General features: G+C 42.2%; 1 protein-coding gene across 1 annotated transcript in view; it reads left to right on the forward strand.

Moving 5' to 3' along the window:
- rasgrf2b (Ras protein-specific guanine nucleotide-releasing factor 2b) overlaps positions 1-27667 on the forward strand; it is a 210223-nt gene that overhangs the window by 72764 nt on the left and 109792 nt on the right. Inside the window, exons 5-6 of the mRNA XM_067982782.1 lie at positions 17782-18035; positions 24777-24856. Coding sequence (XP_067838883.1) covers positions 17782-18035; positions 24777-24856 — 334 coding nt within the window. The remainder of the gene's footprint in view (positions 1-17781; positions 18036-24776; positions 24857-27667) is intronic.

Below are 27667 nucleotides of genomic sequence, written 5' to 3' on the forward strand. Positions count from 1 at the left end.
TACTTGCCACTTATGAGCCCAAGCCTGGATGTTGTCCTGGTCTTGCTGCATGCGGGCTCGGACTGCTTCATTATCTGAGGGGTTGCAAATGGAACTGAACACTGTGCAATCATCTGCGAACATCCCCATTTCTGATCTTATGATGGAGGGAAGGTCATTGATGAAGCTGCTGAAGATGGTTAGGCCTAGGACACTGCCCTGAGGAACTACTGCAGCAATGCCCTGGGGCTGAGATGCTTGGCCTCCAACAACCACTACCATCTTCCTTTGTGCTAGGTATGACTCCAGCCAGTGGAGAGTTTTCCCCCTGATTCCCATTGACTTCAATTTTACTAGGGCTCCTTGGTTACCACACTCGGTCAAATGCTGCCTTGATGCCTTGTTCGCCATTAACATAAACGATATGGACTTGGGAATCAGAAGTACAATTTCAAAACTTGTGGATGACACCAAATTGGGTGGTATAATTAATACTGAGGAGAACAACGACAAAATACAGGAAGACATTAATAAACTTGCTGAATGGGTGTGTAATCGGCAAATTAATTTCAATATAGATAAGTGTGAGGTGGTACATTTTGGTAGGAGGAGTAAGGAGGCCACATACTCCTTGGGAAATAAGAGTCTGAATGGGGTAGAGGAGCAGAGGGATCTGGGGGTATAGATACACAAATCACTAAAAGTAGCGACGCAGGTTAATAACGCCATTTTTTTTTGAAAAAGCAAACCAAGCACTGGGGTTCATTTCTAAAGGGATAGAATTAAAAAACAGAGACGTTATGTTAAACTTGCATAGAACCTTCGTTAAACCACACTTGGAGTACTGTGGACAGTTCTGGTCCCCATATTATAAAAAGGACATAGATGCAGTGGAGAAGGTGCAAAGAAGATTTACTAGGATGATACCAGAGCCAAGAGGTTATACCTATCAAAAAAGATTGAACAGACTGGGGCTCTTTTCTGTAGAAAAGAGAAGACTGAGTGGTGGCCTGATAGAGGTCTTTAAGATTATGAAAGGGTTTGATAGGGTAGGCGTAGAGAAGATGTTTCCACTTGTGAAGGAGACCAGAACTAGGGGCCATAAATATAAGATAGTCAGTAATAAATCCAATAGGGAATTCAGGAGAAACTTCTTTACCCAGAGAGTGGTCAGAATGTGGAATTCATTATCACAAGGAGCAGTTGAAGTGACTAGTATAGATGCATTTAAGGGGAATCTTGGTAAACACACGAGGGAGAAAGGAATGGAAGGATATGCTGACAGGGTTAGATGATGTAGGGAGGGATAAGACTTGTATGGATCATAAACACCGGCATGGACCTGTTGGGCTGAATGGCCTGTTTCTGTGCTGTGCATTCTATGTAAAAGACATTGCTGGAGTCTTACCTGTTCTGGACTGGAGTGACAGCAATTGGGAAAGGCCAGAAAAAAGGTGTAACATTTTTTGCATAGAACTAAATAGAATTAACAGCACAGAAACAACTGGTCTGTGCTGGTGTTTATGCTCCACACGAGACTGAGGCTATAGTCTCCAATGTGAAACCGAATCAAATTCATTACAGATGTCTAACCTGAATCTATGACAAGATTTTATTTAACATTTTTAAATTCATCATATTTTATACTTACAGTTGGGACAGACTGTCCGCCCACTGCACTCTACTGGTGCTGGTTCATGCCACCTCAAAACATCAAATCCATAAATTGAGGCTTTTAAGTTTGCCAGTTAGCACCAGGATGGTAAAATAGCAAGGCAAGGAGCCAGTGAACTTTCTGCTATTACTTTCAGAGGAAAACTTGCTACCAACCCAAGAAGACTAATCCACCTCCAAAAAATCTCCTTGTTTGTATTAAAGTCTGAACAAGCTTCAGATCAATAGGGAGATGTGTGAATGCAAAACATGACTTACATGTTCGCTGCTGTAAGGATCACTTTTAAAGTGTGAAAGCATTTTCCTTGGTCACATATAATACTCTGGGATGTTTTTCCTGTACATGAGGAGTGCTATAGAAATGTACGTTGTAGCTATTGAACGGGAGTTGCTGGATGGAGGATAACTCTGGGCCACAACTTCAGGATGCATTATAAATCTTTTACTCCCGTTAAATGTCACCCTCTCTGCTGACCTGTCTTGCTGTAAAAGTAGTCAAAGGAGTACTAAGTTAAGACAATAGTTTGAGATTTCTGTTCCTTACACGGGAAATGTCTGGCTGTGTATAGCAATGGGTGAACAGATAACATATTTGTATTCGACACCCCGCTGACTATTATTTTAACGCAGGACTGGTTATTTTAAATGGGTTAACGCCTTTGACAAAATTGTGGACAGAAGAATGTCAAACATTCATCTGCTACTGTCATTAAACAACAATTTCTAGGATATAGTCAGTATTTAATTTATTTTTGTTTCAAAGAGACTGGAAAGAACTTGCTGCTGTGTCCTCTTTAAGTTTACATATTTTACGTTCATTTTTTAATATTTTTAGTAAATGGTGGTAATGATCTGCTATTCATCCCTGTGATATTTAACTGCTCTTTCTCTTGCTCCCTCACCTTTACTTGATCTTGAGAGTTTTCTTTGCTGATTTATGTGACCTTTCTTTGATTTCCCTGGCCTTTCTCCCCATGATCATGAAATCTCTTCTGCTACCACGAAATATTGTTTTTGGTGATCTTAGAGTCTTTCTGCTATAGAAGGCCCTCAAACCATTGAACCAGGATTCTTTGAATTCTATAGAGTTTTGCAATGCTTTTTCGCATGAACCCCTTTGACCAAAGCCCCTGGAGCTCCATTCTCACAGAGATAGAACTCTCAGTATGTTGACATTTTCAGTGTTGGCATCTGCATTCATTCCTGCTCAGTCCCCTTCAACTGGAAGGACTGCACATATTGGGCTGTGATGTAACCAGCCATCCGAAAGCACAATGTGGCCAAGTTGAATCTGGTTGAATTTGTTGTTTTTTTTCTCTTGTTTACATATACCACTTCATCTAATGCCCTGGGTATGAACTGGTAAGATTCAGCCAGCCAACAAATGAGTTCAAGAGGCAGACAAAGGCCTTTAGTTTTTAGGCTCGGGAGATAAATTGTCTTCTGAAAAAGCGAGAGACTGAAGAGCTCTGCATCATGTTTTGTCACAGTAACATCACATGCAAACGACGCACATGACCATGACTTGTATCATAGCATTTTGTGTAAATGGACAAGCGTTTGGCAAACACTTTGGGGGTGAAATTCATCCTGGGTGGTACCACAAAATTGGCAATAGTGCATCGGCAGGCCGTTTTACACTCTGCCTGATTTTCTTTTCGGTTGGCGTGGCGGAGTGTAAAACGGGTGGCCGATGCTCTCATCTGTTTTGCGCTGCCGCCCAAGTTGAATTTCACACCCGACAAGTATTTGCCAAACCTTTAAGACAACTTGACATATGAACACATGAATGTGAGAAACTCGTAAGAACAGCTATGTGAGGTGATTGGAATCACACCAGCCATTGCACTGATAATCAAACAGATTGCTTTCAATCTCATCACCATGTTTATTGAATCCATTCACAGAGTGATGCCAGTACGCAGGAGAGGACTGGCATTACATCTACAAAACCACATGCAAGCATAAGAAGAAAATTACCATTTTTATTTATGTGCATTTCACAAGCTAATTTAGAAATACTGGCTAACATATAAAAGGTAATCTTATGACCTCTGTGGCTGACAGGACCCTCACCAACTTTGTGCACATATGGGAAATTTGGGCACATGCTGCCCACACTTGGAGGACCATTTTCCAGGGCAATGGGGAAAGAGCAGGGGAATGGGACTAATTAGCTAGCTCTTTCGGAGCCAGCATAGGCAAGATGGGTCGAATGGCCTCCTTCTGTGCTGTATGATTCTATGATTTGCAGCACATATTTGAATTTCCGATATATCCTGCCAGCAGGTGAGGCTCCCCTCTAGCAGCATAGATTTGTAAAATTACCCCAATACATTGCAAAATGTAACCTTATGTACAAGATATAAAAAAGACTGACAAGAACGACTTGCATTTATATAGCGTCTTTAACGTAAAATAATATACAACGGTGCTTTGCATGCGTAATGAAGATGGATGCCGAGTCAAGAAAAGGTTAGGAGGGCCAAAATTGGGTTTTGAAAATGTTCTTAAAAGGTAGAGAGAGTGGCGCAGAGATGGAGAGGTTTAGCGACAGCAGTATTAAGGGATATGGGCCAAAGGCAGATATATGGAGTTAGATCAAAGACCAGCCATGATCTTATCAAATGGCGGAGCAGGCACGAGGGGCTGAATGGCCTACTCCTGTTCCTATGATCCTAGTGTCTGAAGGCTTGGCCACCAATGATGAGTTGAAGGGACGGGGGAGTGGGATTTACAGAAGATCAGAGTCAGAGCAGTGGAGTGTTCTGGAGGGAATCTAGGGTTGGAGGCGGTTGCAGAGGTAGACCGCACAGGGCTATGGAGGCATATATACTCAAGGACAAGGATTATGAACTGGACGTGTTGGGAGACAGGGTACCAAGGTAGGTCAGTGAGAGCAGGGGTGACAGGCCAGTGAGATTTAATACAGGACAGGACACATGCAACAGTTTCGGGCAAGTTGTAGTTTATGGAATGTGGAGGATGAGAGGCCAACAGGGAGAGGATTAGAATAGGTGAGTCCGGAGGTGACAAAAGCATAAGGGTTCCAATGACTGGGCAGAATAGGGGCAGAAGCGTCTAGTGTTGCAAAGGTGGAAGTAAGTGGTTTTGTTGATGGATAGGATATGGCGTTTAAGCTCAGGGTTAAATAGGATGCCAAGATTGCTAATGGTCTGCTTCAGCCCGAGAAAGTGAAGTCAGTGGGAAGGGAATGCACTTTATAACTGGAGTTGAAGTCGATGGCTTCAATCTTCCCAAGGGCGAAGTAGTGACTTGTCCAGGACTTGATGTCAATCAAGCAGTCTGACTTCATGGAGGCAGTCGAGGGGACAGGAGAAGTGGTGGAGAGGTAGAGCTAAGTATCACCAGTGTACATGTGACAGCTGATCCTGTGTCTGTAGATGATATCACCAATGGGGAGGTGGGTGGCTGTATCTTCTCTTTTCCCTCTACCCCCCCACCCCCAATGTCCTGGCACCTCCTTGGGCTACCCCAGGAATTTCACCCAGCATGCCACTCTTAGGGCCCAGTGGATCCTGCGTCTGCTGAGAACAGGTATGGGTTCTGTACTGGGCCTTCCAAGCAGATTACTGAACAAAGCCAATCGATCAGAGAGAGGATTGATTATCTCCGAATGCAGGCCCTGGTTTCCCTGTGGGGAATAGTTTAAAAAAACAATATGATTACCTCTTTGGCCAGTTAAAGGCCTGGGGCTCCATCCCCCCCCCCCCCCCCCACCTTGTTGGAGTGTTAGGGTGCTGTTCTGATTTTCCACCAGCAACTCAGAGTGGGCTGCTCTGTTGCGCCTCTACAAGTGCAGGCCGCCTACCACAAATACTAAAAGGATGCTGCCCCAGTATTTGGGACAGGGTCAAATGACCTGAGCAATCCCTCCCCGTTGCACTTCCAACGGCTACGTAGGATCCCAGCAATCTCAGGCCATAAGTTTTTTTTTTAATAGTTGTGGGGCAAACATTTGCTCACTGACTGTGAGTGGATGGACAGCTCAATCCAAAACTGGACAGTAGCAACACTGTTTTAAACAAATTTATTATCTGCTTCAGAACTATTGACTGTACGTCTAACTCCGAACATTCCCCTAATGTTAACATGACTGCATGTGTATTTAGTATTTAATTTCCCAATAAGGCATACATATGCTATCAGTATGTAAAGTGACAGATACCAACGACAGTACATAATGAAATATGGAATATAGCACAAACAGCGCTGATGTATATGGCAATAGAATTTGGTCCCCAATAACTTTACGAATAACTTTAACCACCAATCTGGGTACGCCCAATGAAAATAAAGTAGGCTGCATGGATTCATCCAGCATTTGCTTTCTTCTATCAAATGTGAGACATAGAGAACTCTAAAATCCTGCACAAGGTTGGCTAGCACTCCATCTAGTGGATCAAATAGTATTGCAGCATTTTCCTGTTATTGATAATACATTTTGGGCCAGAATTTACTGTCAAAATAACGATGAGGCTAATGACGCTCACTGTTATTTATACGGAAATCGGACAACAATTTCAGGTGAGGGCAGATGTGTGAAAAAATGCGAAAATCCAGAAGTTGCTGTCCGAGATGCACTGCTCCGGCGATAGCATCGCAAAAACGGCCGCTCGCCGAGAGCCTCACCATTGAAATGCATTGAATGGTGTGAAGTTCCTGTACGTGCACAGTGGATATGAACTAAACTCGCCACAGAAAGTTAGGGCTTGTCCATTTCAGTCTAAGTACCCTTTTTAACAGCGTGATAAGTCTGAATTACTGCCAAACAACCTCTCTGGCACTTACAAGTGTGGCGTCTCATTCCTACAGCTTTTAATTGTTGGAAATTTCATTAGAATCACAGAATGGTTACAGCACGGAAGGAGGCCATTCAGCCCATCGAGTCCATGCCGGCTCTATGCAAGAGCAATTCAGTTAGTCCCACTCCCCCGCCCTATCCCCGTAGCCATGCAAATTTTCTCCCTTCAAGTACCTATCCAATTCCCTTTTGAAAACTATGTATTGAATCTGCCTCCAACACCCCCTCGGGCAGTGCATTCCAGATCATAACCACTCGCTGTGTAAAAAAGTTTTTGCTCATGTCACCTTTGGTTCTTTTGCCAGTCACCTCAAAGCTATGTCCTCTGGTTCTTGATCCTTCTGCCAATGGGAACAGTTTCTCTCTATCTATTCTGCCTAGACCCTTCATGATTTTGAATACCTCTATCAAATCTCCTCTCAACCTTCTCTGCTGTTAGGAGAACAACCCCAGCTTCTCCAGTCTATCCACGTAACTGAAGTCCCTCATTCCTGGAACTATAGAATCATAGAACATTTACAGCAGAGAAGGGGGCCATTCAGCCCATCGTGTCCGTGCTGGCCGAAAATGAGCCACCCAACCTAATCCCACTTTCCTGCACTTGGTCCGTAGCCTTGTAGGTTATGGAACTTCAGGTGCATGTCCAGGTACTTTTTAAATGTGATGAGGGTTTCTGCCTCTACCACCCTTTTAAGCAGTGAGTTCCAGACCCCCACCACCCTCTGGGTGAAAAAAATTTTCCTCAGTTCCCCTCTAATCCTTCTATCAATTACTTTAAATCTATGCACCCTGGTTTTTGACCTCTCTGCTAAGGGAAATAGATTCTTCCTATCCACTCTATTTAGGCCCCTCATAATTTTATACATCTCAATTAAATCACCCCTCAGCTTCCACTGTTCCAAAGAAAGCAACCATACGAACATACAAATTAAGAGCAGGAGTAGGCCATTCGGTCCCTCGAGCCTGCTCTGCCATTTGATAAGGCAGATCTGATTGTGACCTCAACCCAACTTTACCGTCTACTTACTATAACCTTTGACTCCCTTGTTAATCAGGAATTTATCTAACTCAGCCTTAAAAATATTCAATGACCCTACCTCCACCACTCTCTGGGGAAGGGAGTTCCACAGACTCACAACTCTCTGAGAGAAAAAATTTCTCCTCATCTCCATCTTAAATGGGAAACATCCTCTCAGCATCTACCCCTTCTAGTCCCCACAGGATCTTATATGTTTCAATAAGATCACCTCTCATTCTTCTAAACTCCAGTGTATGCAGTCCAACCTTTCCTTGTCAGATAACCCCCTCATCCGAGGAATCAGTTGAGTGAACCTTCTCTGAACTGCCTCTAAAGCAATTATGTCCTTTCTTAAATAAGGAGACCAAAACTGCACACTGTATTCTAGATGTGGTTTCACCAATGCCCTGTACAACTGTAGCAAAACATCTCTACTTTTATATTCCATTCCCCCTGCAATAAATGACAACATTCCATTTGCCTTTCTAATCACTTGCTGTACCTGCATACTAACTTTTTGTGATTCATGTACTGGGACACCCAGATCCCTCTGTACCTCAGAGTTCTGCAATCTCTCTCCATTTAAATAATATACTGCTTTTCTATTCCTCCTGCCAAAGTGGAAAAGTTCACATTTTCTCACATTATACTCCATCTGCCAATTTTTTGCCTACTCACTTAACCTATCTATATCCCTTTGCAGACTCCTTATGTCCTCTTCACAACTTACTTTCCTACCTACCTTTGTGTCATCAGCAAATTTAGCAACCATACATTCGGTCCCTTCATCCAAGTCATTGATATAGATTGTAAATAGTTGAGGCCCAAGCACTGATCCCTGTGGCACTCCACTCATCACATCTTGCCAACCTGAAAATGACCTACATATGCCTACCCTCTGTTTCCTGTTAGCTAACCAATCCTTTATCCATGCTAATATATTACCCCCTACACCATGAGCTTTTATTTTGTGTAGTAGCCTTTGATGTGAACCTTGTCAAAAGCCTTCTGGAAATCCAAGTACACCACATCCACAGGATCCCCTTTATCCACGTTGCTTATCACTTCCTCAAAGAACTCTAATAAATTAGTCAAACACAATTTCCCTTTCACAAAGCTGTGTTGACTCTGCCTGATTATACCGAGATTTTCTAAGTGCCCTGCTATAACCTCTTTAATAATAGATTCTAGCATTTTCCCTATGACAGATGTTAAACTAACTGGCCTGTAGTTTCCTGCTTTCTGTCTCCCTCCTTTCTTGAATGGAGGAGTTACATTCGCTATTTTTCAATCTGATGGGACCCTTCCAGAATCTAGGGAATTTTGGAAAATTAATACCAATGCATCTACTATCTCTGCAGCCACTTTGTTTAAGACCTTAGGATGAAGTCCATCAGGACCTGGGGACTTGTCAGCTTTTAGTTCTAATATTTTTTTCAGAACCTTTCCCTGGTGATTGTAAATGTTTTAAGTTCATCCCTCCCTTTCACCTCTTGATTCACAATTATTTCTGGCATGTTATTTGTGTCCTCTACAGTGAAGACGGATGCAAAATAGCTGTTAAATTTATCCGCCATTTCCTTATTCTCCATTACTAATTCCCCAGACATACTCTCTAGAGAACCAACGCTCACTTTACTTACTCTTTTCCTTTTTAAACACGAGTTAGGAAAAGAGTACCACAGTAACCGCAGCTTATCCAATCTTTTCTCATAGCTAAAATTCTGCAGTCCTGACAACATCCTTGTAAATCTCCTCTGTACCCTCTCTAGTGTAATTACATCCTGCCTGTACGCAGCACTCTAGCTGTGGCCTAACTCGTGTCTTATACAGTTCTAGCATAACCTCCCTGCTCTTATATTCTATGCCTTGGCTAATAAAAGGAAGTATCCCGTATGCCTTCTTAACCACCTTATCCACCTGTCCTGCTACCTTCAGGGATCGGTGAACATGCACACCAGGGTCCCCCACTTAATCTACACCACTCAGTATCCTCCCGTTTATGGTGATTCCCTTGCCTTGTTTGCCCTCCCCAAATGCATTACCTCACACTTCCCCAGATTGAATTCCATTTGCCACTTTTCTGCCCATCTGACCAGTCCATTGACATCTTCCTGCAGTCTACAGCTTTCCTCCTCAATATCAACCACATGGCCAATTTTTGAATCATCTGCAACTTCTTAATCATGCCCCCTTCATTTAAGTCCAAATCATTAATATATACCACAAAAGGCAAGGGACATAGTACTGAGCCCTGCGGAACCCCACTGGAAACAGCCTTCCAGTCACAAAAACACCTGTTGTCCCTTTGCTTCCTTCCATTGAGTCAATTTTGGATCCAACTTGCCACTTTCCCTTGCATTCCATGCGCTTGTACTTTTTTGACCAGTCTGCCATGTGGGACCTTGTCAAATGCCTTGTTGAAATCCATGTAGGCTACATCAAACACACTGCCCTCATCGACCCTCCTTGTTACCTGCTCAAAAAATTCAATCAAGTTAGTCAGATACGACCTTCCCTTAACAAATCCATGCTGACTGTCCTTGATTAATCCGTGCCTTTCTAAGTGTCGGTTTATCCTGTCCCTCAGAATTAATTCCAATAATTTGCCCACTACTGAGGTTAGACTGACTGGCCTATAATTACTCAGTCTAACCCTCTCTCCCTTTTTAAACAACGATACAAAGTTAGCCATCTTCACATCCTCTGGCACCACGCTTGTCGCCAGGGAGGATTGGAAAATGATGGTCAGAGCCTCCGCTATTTCCTCCCTTGCTTCTTTTAACAGCCTGGGATACATTTCATCCAGGCCAGGTGATTTATCTACTTTCAAAGATGCTAATCCCCGTAATACTTCTTCTCTCACTATGTTTATCCCATCCAATATTTCACACTCCTCCTCCTTAACTACAATGTCTGCATCATTCCCCTCTTTTGTGAAGACAGATGCAAAGTATCCATTAAGAACCATTCCCACACATCTTCCGCCTCCACACATAGGTTACCTTTTTGGTCTCTAATAGGCCTTACTGTTTCCTTAGTTATCCTCTTGCTATTTATGTATTTATAAAACATCTTTGGGTTTTTCTTGATTATACTTGCCAGCATTTTTTCATGTCTTCTCTTTGCTTTCCTAATTTCCTTTTTAATTTCACCCCTGCACTTTCTGTACTCCTCTAGGCTTTCTGCAGTATTGAGCTCTTGGTGTCTGACATCATAGAATCATAGAATCATAGAAGTTACAACATGGAAACAGGCCCTTCGGCCCAACATGTCCATGTCGCCCAGTTTATACCACTAAGCTAGTCCCAATTGCCTGCACTTGGCCCATATCCCTCGATACCCATCTTCCCCATGTAACTGTCCAAATGCTTTTTAAAAGACAAAATTGTACCCGCCTCTACTACTGCCTCTGGCAGCTCGTTCCAGACACTCACCACCCTTTGAGTGAAAAAATTGCCCCTCTGGATCCTTTTGTATCTCTCCCCTCTCACCTTAAATCTGTGCCCCCTCGTTATAGACTCCCCTACCTTTGGGAAAAGATTTTGACTATCGACCTTATCTATGCCCCTCATTATTTTATAGACTTCTATAAGATCACCCCTTAACCTCCTACTCTCCAGGGAAAAAAGTCCCAGTCTGTCTAACCTCTCCCTGTAAGTCAAACCATCAAGTCCCGGTAGCATCCTAGTAAATCTTTTCTGCACTCTTTCTAGTTTAATAATATCCTTTCTATAATAGGGTGACCAGAACTGTACACAGTACTCCAAGTGTGGCCTCACCAATGCCCTGTACAACTTCAACAAGACATCCCAACTCCTGCATTCAATGTTCTGACCAATGAAACCAAGCATGCTGAATGCCTTCTTCACCACCCTATCCACCTGTGACTCCACTTTCAAGGAGCTATGAATCTGTACTCCTAGATCTCTTTGTTCTATAACTCTCCCCAACGCCCTACCATTAACGGAGTAGGTCCTGGCCCGATTTGATCTACCAAAATGCATCACATCACATTTATCTAAATTAAACTCCATCTGCCATTCATCGGCCCACTGGCCCAATTTATCAAGATCCCGTTGCAATCCTAGATAACCTTCTTCACTGTCCACAATGCCACCAATCTTGGTGTCATCTGCAAACTTACTAACCATGCCTCCTAAATTCTCATCCAAATCATTAATATAAATAACAAATAACAGCGGACCCAGCACCGATCCCTGAGGCACACCGCTGGACACAGGCATCCAGTTTGAAAAACAACCCTCGACAACCACCCTCTGTCTTCTGTCGTCAAGCCAATTTTGTATCCAATTGGCTACCTCACCTTGGTTCCCATGAGATTTAACCTTATGTAACAACCTACCATGCGGTACCTTGTCAAATGCTTTGCTGAAGTCCATGTAGACCACGTCTACTGCACAGCCCTCATCTATCTTCTTGGTTACCCCTTCAAAAAACTCAATCAAATTCGTGAGACATGATTTTCCTCTCACAAAACCATGCTGACTGTTCCTAATTAGTCCCTGCCTCTCCAAATGCCTGTAGATCCTGTCCCTCAGAATACCCTCTAACAACTTACCCACTACAGATGTCAGGCTCACTGGTCTGTAGTTCCCAGGCTTTTCCCTGCCGCCCTTCTTAAACAAAGGCACAACATTTGCTACCCTCCAATCTTCAGGCACCTCACCTGTAGCGGTGGATGATTCAAATATCTCTGCGAGGGGACCCGCAATTTCCTCCCTAACCTCCCTTAACGTCCTGGGATACATTTCATCAGGTCCCGGAGATTTATCTACCTTATTTGCCTATCAGCTTCCCTTTTTTGCCTTATCTTACCCTGTATGCTCCTTGACATCCAGGGGGCTCTAGATTTGGCAGTCCCACCCTTTGTCTTTGTGGGAACATGTTTGCTCTGAACCCCTTGAATCTCCCCCTTGAATGCCTCCCACTGCTCTGACACTGATTTACCTTCAAGTAGCTGTTTCCAGTCCGTTTTTGCTAAATCACTTCTCAGCTTAGTAAAATCGGCCTTTCCCAAATAGAGAACTTTAACTCCTGTTCTATCTTTGTCCTTTTCCATAACTATGCTAAATCTAACTGAATTATGATCACTACCACCAAAATGCTCTTCCACTGATGCTCCTTCCACCTGCCCAGCTTCATTTCCTAAGACTAAGTCGAGAACTGCATCCCCCTCTTGTTGGGCTTGCTACGTATTGACTAAAAAAGTTCTCCTGAATGCAATTTTAGAATTTTGTGCCCTCTATACCGTTCACACTATTTGTATCCCAGTTAATATTAGGGTAGTTGGAATCCCCTACTATTACTGCCCTAATGTTTTTGCACTTCGCAGAAATTTGCCTATATATTTGCTCTTCTATCTCCCTCTGACTGTTTGGAGGTCTATAGTACACTCCCAGTAGTGTGACTGCCCCTTTTTTGTTCCTTAGCTCAACCCATATGGCCTCATTTGACGATCCTTCTAACATATCATCCCTCCTCACAACTGTAATTGTTTCGTTAACCAAAATTGCCACCCCCCCTCCTTTTTTATCCCCCTCTCTATCTCGTCTGAAAACCCTGTAACCAGGAATGTTCCGCTGCCATTCCTGCCCCTCTTTAAGCCATGTTTCAGTAATAGCTCTGATATCATAGTTCCACATGGCTATCTGTGCCCTCAGCTCATCTGCCTTATTCACTATACTCCTTGCATTAAGGTATATACCTTTAAGCACTGCCAAACTCTTTTGTTGTTTATTTTCTAACCTTTGTTTCCTCTGCCTTCCAAACTCACTAATTTTCTGCCTTCCATTTCCAGTTCTGCTTCTCTCCCATCTGAATCTACACTCAGGCTTGCAATCCCCTGCCAAGCTAGTTTAAACCCTCCCCAACAGCACTAGCAAACCTCCCCGCAAGGATTTTGTCCCAGCCCTGTTGAGGTGCAACCCGTCCAGTTTATACAATTCTAGTAAATCTCTTCCCCACCCTGTATAAGCCCTTCATATCCTTCGGAAAGTGCGGTGCCCAGAACTGGACACAGTACTCCAGTTGTGGCCAAACCAGTGTTTTATAAAGGTTCAGCATGACTTCCTTGCTTTTGCACTCGATGCCTCTATTTATAAAGCCCAGGATCCCGTATGTTTTTAAACCGCTTTCTCATCCTGCCCTGCCACCTTCAAAGATTTGTGCACATATACCCCCATATACCCCCAAATCTCTCTGTTCCTGCACCCGTTTTAGAATTGTACCCTTTAATTTATATTGCCACCCCTCGTTCTTCCTATCAAAATATATCACTTCTCACTTTTCTGCGTTAAATTTCATCTGCCACATGTCCTCTTGAAGTCTATCACTATTCACCTCACTGTTTACTACCCTTCCAAGTTTTGTGTCATCTGCAAATTTTAAAATTGTGCTCTGTACACCCAAGTCCAAATCATTAATATATATCAAGGAAAGCAGTGGTCCTAGAACCGACCGCTGGGGAACACCACTGTACACCTCCCTCCAGTCCGGAAAACAACCTTTCACCACTACTCTCTGTTTCCTGTCACTTAGCCAATTTTGTATCCATGCTGCCACTGCCCCTTTTATTCCATGGGCTTCAACTTTGATGACAAGCCTATTATGCAGAACTTTATGAAATGCCTTTTGGAAGTCCATATACATCAACCGCATTGCCCTCATCAACCCTCTCTGTTACCTCATCAAAAAACTCAATCAAGTTAGTTAAACACGATTTGCCTTTAACAAATCTGTGCTGGCTTTCTTTAATTAATCCACACTTGTCCAAGTGACGATTAACTTTGTTCCGGATTATTGTTTCTGAAGGTTTCCCCACTGCTGAGGTTAAACTGACTGGCCTGTAGTTGTTGGGTTTATCCTTACACCCTTTTTTGAACAAGGGAGTAACATTTGCAATTCTCTAGTCTTCTGGCACCACCCCCATATCTAAGGATAATTGGAAGATTATGGCCTCAATTTCCATCCTTACTTCCCTCAGCAACCTATGATGCATCCCATCTGGACTGAGTGACTTATCTACTTTAAGTACAGCTAGCCTTTCTAATACCTCCTCTTTATCTAATTTTAGCCCATCGAGTTTAGCCCATTAATTACCTCTTTTACTGAAATTTAAATAACTTTTTCTATTTTCTCTTTCCATCTCTTTTTTTCTCTCTTAATCCAATGATTCTTTCTCTCTCTTTCTTTTGCTTTCTGTACCTAATTTGACATTGAATTCACTATTCTAGCTTACACTTCCTGTTTCAGACGGCGCACTGTTCATTAATAATGTTTCAATCTGCTAGGTTAAGGGGGTACACAGTTTCTTGCCCTGTTCACACAGACCCCAAATGCCCTGTAGAGGGTGTCGTGCTGTTTCGATCTCTCACTTACAGAAATTTGCCGTGCAAAAGCTCATGGAAATTAAACGGGCAAGGGCAAGTCTAACGAATGGCGGGTGCCGTTCATTTGCCGGCTACAGTAAATTCTGGCCCTTTATATTTAGTAACATTCGCACCAAGCTATAGAATGACTTGTTACGATCTAATGTTGCATAACTGTATTTGTATCTGTATACTGTAACATAATTGTGCTTAACATGACTTCACAGTGTAATCAAAAGAAATAGCTTAGAAATCAGTTTGAATTTATAGGGGCACTGAAATTACCCTAAGAGAACCAAATGTAAAATATTTAACGCATTTGTTTGAAATTATTTTCTCCAATATTTACTGGAATGACTCATTAAATTTGAATCTGGCTCCTCCAAAATAGCAGAGATGAAATTCAGACAAAGGCATTTAGCATTGTACATTAGTAATTCCAGGGTTATCGGCATTAAATATAAATCATACTGTTCCATTCTGTGAACAGAAATGATAATACATTTATTGCTGTCATTTGTATATTCAGAACACATTCAAAACCTGTTTTTCATTTTGCACATTAAATTCTGTTCGCTCATGCTTCTTTGTTGAGCTATGAAATTTTAATCGGAAGTTGAACAGTGCACTGAATCTTTCGCCAGGTATTTCATAAGAACATAAGAAATAGGAGCAGGAGTAGGCCAATCGGCCCCTCGAGCCTGCTTCGCCATTCAATAAGATCATGGCTGATCTGATCCTAACCTCAAATCTAAATTAATGTCCAATTTCCTGCCCGCTCCCCGTAACTCCGAATTCCCTTTACTTCTAGGAAACTGTCTATTTCTGTTTTAAATTTATTTAATGATGTAGCTTCCACAGCTTCCTGGGGCAGCAAATTCCACAGACCTACCACCCTCTGAGTGAAGAAGTTTCTCCTCATCTCAGTTTTGAAGGAGCAGCCCCTTATTCTAAGATTATGCCCCCTAGTTCTAGTTTCAACCATCCTTGGGAACATCCTTACCGCATCCACCCGATCAAGCCTCTTCACAATCTTATATGTTTCAATAAGATCGCCTCTCAATCTTCTGAACTCCAATGAGTAGAGTCCCAATCTACTCAACCTCTCCTCATATGTCCGCCCCCTCATCCCCGGGATTAACCGAGTGAACCTTCTTTGTACTGCCTCGAGAGCATGTATGTCTTTTCTTAAGTATGGAGACCAAAACTGTATGCAGTATTCCAGGTGCGGTCTCACCAATACCTTATATAACTGCAGCAATACCTCCCTGTTTTTATATTCTATCCCCCTAGCAATAAAAGCCAACATTCCATTGGCCTTCTTGATCACCTGCTGCACCTGCATACTAACTTTTTGATTTTCTTGCACTAGGACCCCCAGATCCCTTTGTACTGCAGTACTTTCCATTTTCTTGCCATTAAGATAATAACTTGCTCTCTGATTTTTCCTGCCAAAGTGCATAACCTCACATTTTCCAATATTGTATTGCATCTGCCAAATCTCCACCCACTCACCCAGCCTGTCTATATCCCCTTGTAGGTTTTTTATGTCCTCCTCACTCTCTACTTTCCCTCCCATCTTTGTATCATCTGCAAACTTTGATATGTTACACTCAGTCCCCTCCTCCAAATCATTAATATAGATTGTAAAGAGTTGGGGACCCAGCACCGACCCTTGCGGAACACCACTGGCTACTGGTTGCCAGTCCGAGAATGAACCATTTATCCCAACTCTCTACCCATGCCAGAATATTACCCCCAATCCAATGATTCTTTATCTTGAGCAATAATCTTTTATGTGGCACCTTGTCGAATGCCTTCTGGAAGTCTAAATACACTACGCCGACTGGTTCCCCTTTATCCACCCTGTACGTTATGTCCTCAAAGAACTCAAGCAAATTTGTCAGACGTGACTTCCCCTTCGTAAAGCCATGCTGACTTTGTCCTATTAAATTATGTTTATCCAAATGTTCCGTTACTGTCTCCTTAATAATAGACTCCAAAATTTTACCCACCACAGATGTTAGGCTAACTGGTCTATAATTTCCAGCCTTCTGCCTACTACCCTTTTTAAATAAGGGTGTTACATTAGCAGTTTTCCAATCTGCCGGGACCTTTGCCGAGTCCAGAGAATTTTGGAAAATTATTTCCTCAAGGTTTCTCACAATCAGCCACCGTAACTTCAGTGGAAACGCCCGCTGAGAATTTCCTCGGGGCTTTACCCACTCCTCTGCCGTAACGTTGGTGATTACCCAATTTATGCTGAACTTTCATCAAAGTTACTGTAGCAGGGCGGGAGAAGCCCCCAGGAAATTCCCGATGCATGTTTACATGTGTATCGGGGATTTCTGCAGATCCTCCACCAAAGTTATAGCAGGTGATCGGGAGAAAGGCTGAGGAAATTCCCGGCGTTAGTTTTAACAAATATCGTTCTATCTTGTGAGCCACGGGAGAAAGAATAATAAGATAAAAACAGGAGGCTTTATTTGTTATCTGTTCTTCAGACTCGCATCGGTTTTTTCACAAAAATTGACGAATGGAGGAAAATGTGGCAAATACGTCTTGCAAAGTGTTCCTTTATCTCTGCAGTCGTTTAGAAAATTTCCCGACTGGTTGCTAGTACATTAATGTTGAAGTGAATGTTGTTAGAAAAAGTGTCAATTACAAGAGATTTCATCGTTTCCACAGTTGATGTTTTCAGTGACAAAAATAAGAAGATGCTATGTTTGGAGCATTGCTGAGCACCAGTCAAGGATGCTGCAGAAGTGTAATTAGTCACCCTGTGAAATAAAGCAAACATGCCAGTCGGTACTGCCGGAGAATTATTTATTCTATGTAGGTGTGCAGTCGCTAACACTTCTTCAACTACCTTTGTTTTGTTCTGTTACTTGTAGGTTCAGAGTTTTATGAGGGGCTGGCTGTGTAGAAGGAAATGGAAGACAATTGTTCAGGACTACATCTGCTCTCCTCATGCAGAGAGCATGAGGAAAAGGAACCAAATAGTCTTCAGCATGGTGGAAGCAGAGTCGGAGTACGTGCAGCAGCTGTACATCCTGGTCAACTGCTTTCTGAGGCCCCTGAGAATGGCCGCCAGTTCAAAGAAACCACCTATCAGTCACGATGATGTCAGCAGCATTTTCCTCAACAGGTATTTAGCAGAGGATCCATGTCACCATGGGGAAATTTGTTTCTAAGCTAGCCGAAAACCTAATTAATTTTGTGCAATAACTTTTGGAATAAGTACCTTTTTTGTAAAGGTTGTCACAGGTTTATGAGGACAGGCAGCCTCCTCAGTATGTCATTGTATCAATGTACAGTAAAACCTCCATTTACCCATATGCTACTCTGATTATCTGCCAGACTTTTCACTGGACAATGCCTTGCTCGAGATAACGCCTCATCGTGCAGCCTTGTTTCATTTTCTTTTCTTGAAGAAAGCAACATATGTTTCTTTCGTTATTTTGTATTCTACTTGTCATCGTGCCTGGTTCTAGGGTATTGCTGTATCATATCTGCATTTACATAGTGCCTTTCATGACCTCAGGACGTCACACAGCGCTTGACAACAAATGAAATACTTTTGAAGTGTAGTCACTATTATAACTTAGGAAAATGTGCCACCCAGTTTGCGCACTGCAAGGTCCCACAAATAGCAATGATCCGTTTTAGTGATGTCGGTTGAGGGATAAATATTGGTCAGGACACTGGGAGAACTTCCCTGCTCTTCTTTGAATAGTGCCACAGGATGTTTTACATCCACCTGAGAGGGCAGACAGGGCCTGAAGTTTCTGTAGTCAGACTTGAACCCACAACATTCTGATTCAGAGGCGAATGTGCTTCTACTGAGACAAGGCTGACACCTAAAGGCCAAGGGCTAATGATGAGCCTAAATAAAACCTTAATAAGACCTCAGTTAGAGTTCTGTATTGGGCTCCACACCACAGGAAGGATATTGAGGCTTTAAAGAGGTTACAACACAGATTCACTCGGATGCTACCAGGATGAGGAAATACAAATATGAAGAGAGACTTGAACAATTGGTGTTTTTTTCATTAGAACAGCACAAAATATGGGACGAGATGATAGAAGTGTTTGAAAGTATGTAAGGGTAGGAGAGGATAGATAAAAGCAGACTATTTCCAGTAGTTGAGGGATCCAGAACGAGAGGCTATAGATACAAGATTCATTGGAAGTGATTTAGAACAGAAGGCATGCTAGTGAGTTGTGAACATGGAATTCACTTCCAGGATTAATGGTTAAGGCAGAAATCATGCCAACATTCATGATTGGATTGGATAGGTGGATGAAGGAAAAAGGATTAATGGATATGAGAACGGGGTGGGTAAATGTGATTCGTACTATTTGCTGGCATGGAGGGTTAACATTGATATGGACTGGTTGGGCTGAATGGCCTGTTTCTATGTTCCTTTAAATATTATTTCTATGCATCTATACATAAATAATCAACACAAATTGGATCTTAACGGATGCAGAGCTGTTAGCACAGGTTAAATATTAGGAGTGACATTTATGATTATTCAGTGATACAGATTACATATCCTTTTTTTAAAAAAGTGTCATAAGAACATAAGAGATAGGAGCAAGAGCAGGAGTAGGCCATTTGGCCCTTCGAGCCTGCTCCGCCATTCAATGAGATCATGGCTGATCAGATTCTGGCCTCAACTCCACATTCCCGCCTGGTTCCCCATATCCTTTGACTCCCTTGCTGATCAAAAATTTGTCTAACTCAGCCTTGAATATATTCAATGACTCAGCCTCCACCTCTCTTTGGGGTAAAGAATTCCAAAGGTTCACAACTCTCTGAGAGAAGAAATTTCTCCTCATCTCCGTCTTAAATGGGCAACATTTTTATGGTCACATTTTTAATTTAAAACAAGTGATTGTCACTCCCAATGAGTGATGATTAGTGGGTCTGCAGATTAATTCTGCTGTTTGCTTTAATTGTGATTATGATTCTCTTCATATTGTATTATTTATTTTAAAGCAGATATCACAATCTGACTAATTTGAGAATGTGTAGAACAGCAATTCCAGGAAATGTTTAGCTTGTTAATAGTAAATAGCATGGAATATTAAAAAGGTAGCACAAAATGAACTGAAACATTAGCAGGGAAGACAGCAATGAGGTAAACACCTGGCAAGCAGTGTATAGTCTGAAGAGTATCATTATTGGAAAAGGTCATACCTTCGAAGGTTAAATATGCTTTTCAGCTTTCAAAATATGAAGTTATTTTAATCAGGGAATAGCCGCAAAAAAAACCTGCCCATTAGTAGTACCAAATAAAGTACACTGCAAAAATGGGAATTTCAGCTAAAGGGGAACATTTACTTAGGTGCCAGTTATTTCCAATATCTTCAACAGTGAGTGCCCCCGAATAAAGGGAAAGGTAGAATTTGAGAAATCCGAGGAACCACAGAACCTTTCACATTTAATAATTGTAATTTTGCTGAGACACAAAAACTATTTCAGTCCTCAGGGCAGTGAAGGATAAACATAAAGATTTGTTCAAATTTTGTTATCTAAGGATGTTTCTAGTCAAATAACAAGGACGTTACTTTCAGAATGGTACAACAGTTACAGGTAGTGGTTTTGGAATATATTATTGGCCTGTGCAAAGAACACTTACTTATGCTGTAATGGAGTCCTTAGAATATTCAAAGGAGACATCTCTCCTGATGGCTGAGTTGGTAAATGCTCTACTCAGTGTGGAATTGAGCCTTACAGACCAAGAAAATCCCAGGTTCAATCCCTGGTTCCTGCTGAATTAGTAGATACCCCATGGGATGATTGTAGGCGTGATCTGAGCCAGAGAGATGAGAAAGAAAATCAGCCAAGGTTCCTGCTCCAGATTGGTATCTAATGGGTCCTGCTGAAAATTACACCTGTGTTGATGTCAGGTGAAGACAGGCTTGGCTATGGCACCTGTATGGTTGACTAGCCTGCTGTCACTTGATGGCTAATTTTATGAAACCGTGTTTCCAGCAGTTGAGCCTCACCTGTTAGGATGCTTATTGGGAATCAGGTGCTTCTCACCATTTTTTATTCATTAAAATAATGGTTGGAAAATTGTGTGGAACACATGTCTAAATTCCTGATATGTGCTATTGGCGGGCAAAGCTCTCCGATGGGAATGTGATTTTATAAATCGATCCTTCACTGTCTAGTTCCACACATAAAGAATGATCACTTAGACAGGTATTGGGGACAGCCAGTGTCTGTGGAATTGTATCCCAGCATAAGTCACGACCTTCAGGAGAAGCGACAAGAAAATTAAAGCTGAAAATAAAAATATAAAAATATTGAAAGATGTTAAAAAATCTCTTACCTTTAAATTTATTAGTAACAACTGTAATGCAATGTTTGTAAATCCTACGGTTGCCTATCTGTGGGTAATTGTAATTCTCCAGGAGCAGAAATAGTTGGTAACCACTGTGAAACTGGCAAATCATAATGAAAAGGTTAGCCGTTTATACTGCGCACAATTATTTACTCCATTGCACAATGGAACAAAATACAGGCTATAGTACTGGCTGGTAAATAGATTTATGTTAGGTGAATGAGACATTTCAATGCATAAGTGCAAAATGTGTGGACGCACAAAACAATTCCACTGATGCGTGAAGCAATACAAGATATAACACTTCAAACAGTGCCTAATAATGTTTCATTTTAGTTCAATTCAATCCATCATTTTCTAACAGGGTCCCAGTGATCAATGCTTTTGCTGTATTCAAATTGCTTAATGGCTTCTCACAAGCTGTGTGAATTGAACAATAACAGTAACAAAGACAACTGCCCTGATGCTGGATCTATTGAATTCATCTGTACATTCGAAGCAGTGGCAGTTGTGGGCACCTTATTTTCTACAGCATGCCATCCAATTCGCAATGCCCCCTGTTTTTTTGGTGGGGTGGGGTGGGGGGGGTTAGTAGAGGGAGGAGACCATGGTAAACAGGTTCCCAGCAGGCGTCCTGCACATTTTCATTTTATGATTCCAATCATCGTATCCTTTTATTTGTAAATTTGTATTCTCTTGAGACAATAGGCTCCTCCCACCTTGTTTCATGGACCATTGCCTTCATAAAACGTGCCTGCATCACTTAGGGATTTTATTTTATCTAGTGTCTTCACAAAGATATATTTGTGAGAAAAGAAAGAACATGCATTTATATAGTGCCTTTCATGACCTCAGGCCACCCCAAAACATTTCACAGCCAATGACATATTTTGAAGTGAAGTGACTGTTGTAATGTAGGGAAATGCAGCAACCAATTTGCCCACAACAAGGACCCACAAACAGCAATGAAATAAATGACCAGGTAATCTGTTTCTTTTTAGTGATGTTGGTTAAAGAATAAATGTTGGCCAGAATACCGTGAGAACTCCCTTGATTTTCTTCTTTGAAAAGTGCCTTGGGACCTTTTATGTCGAATGGAGAGGGCAGATGGTTTTCAGTTTAATGTCTCATCCAAAGGACAGCACCTCCGACAGTGCCGCAATCTCTCAGTACTGCACAGAAGTGCCAGCCTAGATTATGTGTTCAAGTCTCTGCAGGGGGGCTTGAAACCACAGCCTTCTGACCATAAGAACATAAGAAATAGGAGCAGGAGTAGGCCAAATGCCTCTCGAGCCTGCTCCACCACTCAGTAAGGTCATGGCTGATCTTCAACCTCAATTCCACTTTCCTGCATGGTCCCTTGATTCACTTAGAGCGCAAAAATCTATCTATCTCAGCCTTGAATATATTCAACGACTGAGCATCCACAGCCCTCTGAGGTAGAGAATTCCAAATATTCATACCCTCTGAGTGAAGAAATTCCTCCTCATCTCAGTCCTAAATGTCTGACCTCTTATCCTGAGACTATGTCCCCTAGTTCTAGACTCTCCAGGCAGGGGAAACATCCTCTCAGCATCTACCTTGTCAAGCCCTCTTAGAATCTTATATGTTTCATAAGAACATAAGAAAGAGGAGCAGGAGTAGGCCATATGGCCCCTCGAGCCTCCTCCGCCATTCAATCAGATCGTGGCTGATCTTCGACCTCAACTCCACTTTCCCGCCCGATCCCCACATCCCTTGATTCCCCTAGAGTCCAAAAATCTATCCATCTCAGCCTTGAATATATTCAATGGCTTAGCATCCACAGTCCTGCGGGGTAGAGAATTCCAAAGATTCACAATCCTCTGTGTGAAGAAATTCCTCCTCATCTCAGTCTTGAATGGCCAACCCCGCATCCTGTGATTGTGCCCCTTGTTCTCGACTCTCTAGCCAGGGGAAACAATCTCTCAGCATCTACCCTGTTTCAGTGAGATCACCTCTCATTCTTCTAAACTCCAGAGGGTATAGGCCCATTCTACTCAATCTTTCCTCATAGGACAACCCGCTCATCCCAGGAATCAATTTAGTGAACCTTTGTTGCACCGCCTCTAAGGCAAGTATATCCTTCTTTAGGTAAGGAGACCAAAACTGTACACAGTACTCCAGGTGTGGTCTCATCAGAGCCCTATATAATTGCAGCAAGACTTCATTACTCTTGTACTCCAACCCCCTTGCAGGAAAGGCCAACATACCATTTGCCTTTCTAATTGCTTACTGTACCTGCATGTTAAATTCCTGTGTTTCGTGTACAAAGACACCCAACTCCCTCTGAACACCAACATTTAATAGTTTCTTCCCATTTTAAAAAAAATTCTGTTTTTCTATTTTTTCTACCAAAGTGAATAATCTCCCATTTCCCCACATTATACTCCATCTGCCACCTTCTTGCCCACTAACTTAACCTGTCTATATCCCTTTGCAGACTCTTTGCGTCCTCCTCACAGCTTGCTTTCCTACCTAGATTTGTATCATCAGCAAACATGGATACATTACACTCAGTCCCTTCATCTAAGTCATTAATATAGATTGTAAAAAGCTGAGGCCCAAGCACCTAACCCTATGGCACCCCACTAGTTACAACCTGTCAATCTGAAAATGACCCGTTTATTCCTACTCTGTGTTTTCTGTCCATTAATCAATCCTTAATCCATGCTAATATATTACCCCAATGCCATGAGCCGTAATCTTGTGTAACAATCTCTTGTGTGGCATCTTATCGAATGGCTTTTGCAAATCCAAATATACTAAATCCACTGGTTCCCCCTTATCTACCCTGCTAGTTACACCCTCAAAAACTCTAATAGATTTGTCAAACATGATTTCCCTTTCATGAAACCGTATTGACTCTGCCTAACTATTTTATGGTTTTCTGAGTGCCCTGCTACTACATTCTTAATAATAGAATCTGACATTTTCCCTACTTACTGATGTCAGGCTAACTGGCCTATAGTTCCCTGTTTTCTCTCTTCCTTGTTTGTTGAAATCTTGCTATCTTCCAATCCATGGGGACCGTTTTGGAATCTAGGGAATTCTGGACAATCAAAACCAATGCATCCACTATCTCTGCAGCCATCTCTTTTGAAACCCTAGGATGTAGGCCATCAGGTCATGGGGATTTGTTGGCTTTTAGTCCCATTAATTTTTCCGGTACTTTTTCTTTACTAATCTGAATCACTTTAAGTTCCTCCCTCTCATTAGACACTTGGTTCCCCACTATTTCCGGTATGTTTTTTGTGTCTTCTACCGTGAAGACAGATATAAAATATTTGTTTAACGTCTCTGCCATTTCCTTATTCCCCATTATAATTTCTCCTGTCTCTGCCTCTAAGGGACCCACATTTACTTTTGCTATTCTTTTCCTTTTTATAGACTCAGAGGTGAAAGTGCTACCACTGAGCCAAAGCTGCACACAAGGGGTTTTAACTTATTGTTTTCTGTTCCTCATAGATAATCAAATTATAATGCTATTTTTCTGAAATATTTTCTTTCAGTGAAACAATCATGTTCCTTCATGAGATATTTTACCAAGGACTAAAAGCACGGATAGCTAACTGGCCTACACTGGTGTTAGGTAAGAACTGGTTAATGTAGAGACTGGGAAAACATATATCGGTTTTAATGAATGCAATCTGTTAAATGACCTATTGATTTTGGTAGAAAAGATAATCAGCTGCTAAGTGCTGTTAAATATGGTTGAACACAAGCTACATTTTGTTGGTCAGCTCCTTAAAGGAAATTGAATTTATTATGCTTGTGTGAAGAATAAAAATTATATTACCACTGGGGGGAACATCAGAGTGACAAATAACATCAACCTTGTTGGGTTACTCATTAAAAATTAAACTTATTAAAATGTACCTTTCCCCTTTGAATATAGCACAAATATTTTCACAGAATACATATCATGGCCTGATAGGTAAATATTTCCATTAACAAGGATACCATAACTTATTAGACTTTGTCACTTGCGAAGTATCTGATCAACCTGACCATAGGGATATTTATTGTATCATGGGGTAGATATTCATCTTTACCACTTGGGCATTAAACATCGCCTGGGCAGGGCACAGAAAGGAAAATCTGGCAGGGTGGATTGCACACAGAACCAACCAGGATTTTCATTCCATTGAAATGAAAGGAAGGAAAATGCAATCAGTTCTGTTAGGGCTTTGCGATCCTGCCTGCCGGATTTTTCTTTCTGTGCTGTGCCCAGGCGAAGCTTAACACCCAGGAGGAGAAGATAAAAATTTATCGCTACACTTACTAAATATCACACTGCCAGTCACAGCATATCCTCTATGCAACAGCTAGCCTTGAAACAGTGAGAAGTGTAGGCTAATATAGAGTCTAATATAACTCTGTAAAGACTGTACTCCTCAACAGTATTATTCACTTACGACCCATCAACTCTCTTTCTGGCTTAAACCAAAGAAAGAAAAGATAAATGTTGATGGATTACATAATAAAATAAAACAGAAAACAAACAAAAAACATTCTGCCAGCAGTATAACGGATGAGTGGAACTAACCCAGCCAGCAATGGTGCTGCCGTGGCAGAGGGAAGCAATATATTTTTCCATGCACAGGTATTCTGGTTCAGATAAGAAAATAAAGAGCTTTCTGTTTAAATTGCAAGGAATCAGTTTTACTGAGCAATCTAGGCTTCCAACTATTGTGCATAATTTGTGAGCTTACTTGTGAGTTATGAGGAGTAATTTTCCAGCTTCGCACTGCCCAGGAACCTCACCCACTGAGAATTCATGTCAGAAGCTGGGGTTGAGGTGTGCACAGTTTTCTGACCATTAATTTAAATCATGTTGTAGTGCATGCCCTAATTTCCAACGTACTCCTCCAACTGGATGAAGCTCCATGGTAGGAACTCAAATTTGGAGAATTATCCCTATGATGTCATCATCAACAACATACAGTATGAATCGTGTCTGTCTTCATCTCGTCCATTATTCTTTATGGAGGTGAAATTCCTCAACTGTTCCAGCGAACTCCTGCTGTAACTTTGGCAGACGATCTGGACACAGATACGCTGGGTCCTGGGCATGGGGTGAAATTTCTGGTTGGCTTTCTGGGGTGGATCCTGTGTCCCTCCCTGCAAGGTCATCGATGTGGGGGGCAGGGGTGGTGTTAGGGGTTACCTAGATCAGGAGTTCTTATACCCTGCTTTCCATCAGGCCTTAGTGTTATATTGGCAGAGGTACGCTTGGTCTAATCAGGCGTCCTTCCCCAACACCAGAAGAAACTGGGGCCCACTTGGGGATCAGGCTGCGATCAGGGCTTGGACCCCTGAAACAGAGGAGGATTTTTTTTTCATATTGCATGCGCCCTCCGACACAGAGGGTTGGTGAGGGTATCCACTTACCCCCTTGCGGGTGGTGGGGGCGGGGTGGGGGGAGGGAAAGGAACCTGGCACCTCTCCAGCCCAGCAAACTTCGACTGGTGTTTCTGGCCTCTTCAGCGGGGGGTGCTGCAGATGTGTCCCAACCCATCAAAGGCTTCTTATGGCCCCTCTGCCTGACCCCACAAATGTCGATGGGGCTAGCAACAGGAGTCACTGGCACTGTTCTTGTGTTTATTGCTGGGATTATGTCCCTGAGGAATTTTTAGATCTATAGAGTTAAAAAAGAATAGATGTGCCATTACACTACTGGGTATATTCTTTAGGCCACCAACTAGTGGGAAGAATACAGAGGAGTAAATTTGCAGGGAAATTATAGAGTTGCACAAGCCATAGAGTAGTGATAACGGGGGACTTCAACTATCTTAATATAGACTGGGAGAGTAATTATATAAGGGGCAAACAGGGGGAGGAATTTTTGAAGTGTGTTCAGGAGAATTTTCTTTACCAGTACATTTCCAGCCCAACGAGGGAGGAGGCATTGCTGAATTTGCTTCTGGGGAATGAGACGGGCCAAGTGGAGCAAGTGTCAGTGGAGGAACATTTAGGGAACAGCGATCATAGTATCATAAGGTTTAGAATAGCTATGGAAAAGGGCATGGACCACTCTAAAGTAAAAATACTCAATTGGAGGAGGGCCAATTTCAGTGGGATGAGAACAGATCTGGCCCGGGTAAATTGTAATCAAGATTGGCAGGCAAAACTGTAATTGAAGAGTGGGCGGCCTTTAAGGAGGAGATGGTTCAGGTACAGTCTGGGTACATTCCCACAAGGGAGAAAGGTAGGGCGACTAAGGCCAGAGCTCCCTGGATGACATCTGTCCACCTGACCAGTCCATTGATATTTTCCTGCAGCTTACAGCTTTCCTCCTCACTATCAACCACATGGTCGATTTTTGTATCATCGGCAAACTTCTTAATCATGCCCCCTACATTTAAGTCCAAATCATTAATATATATCAGAAAAAGCAAGG

Source organism: Heptranchias perlo, chromosome 4 (assembly GCF_035084215.1).
Source record: "Heptranchias perlo isolate sHepPer1 chromosome 4, sHepPer1.hap1, whole genome shotgun sequence".
Lineage (NCBI taxonomy): Eukaryota > Metazoa > Chordata > Chondrichthyes > Hexanchiformes > Hexanchidae > Heptranchias > Heptranchias perlo.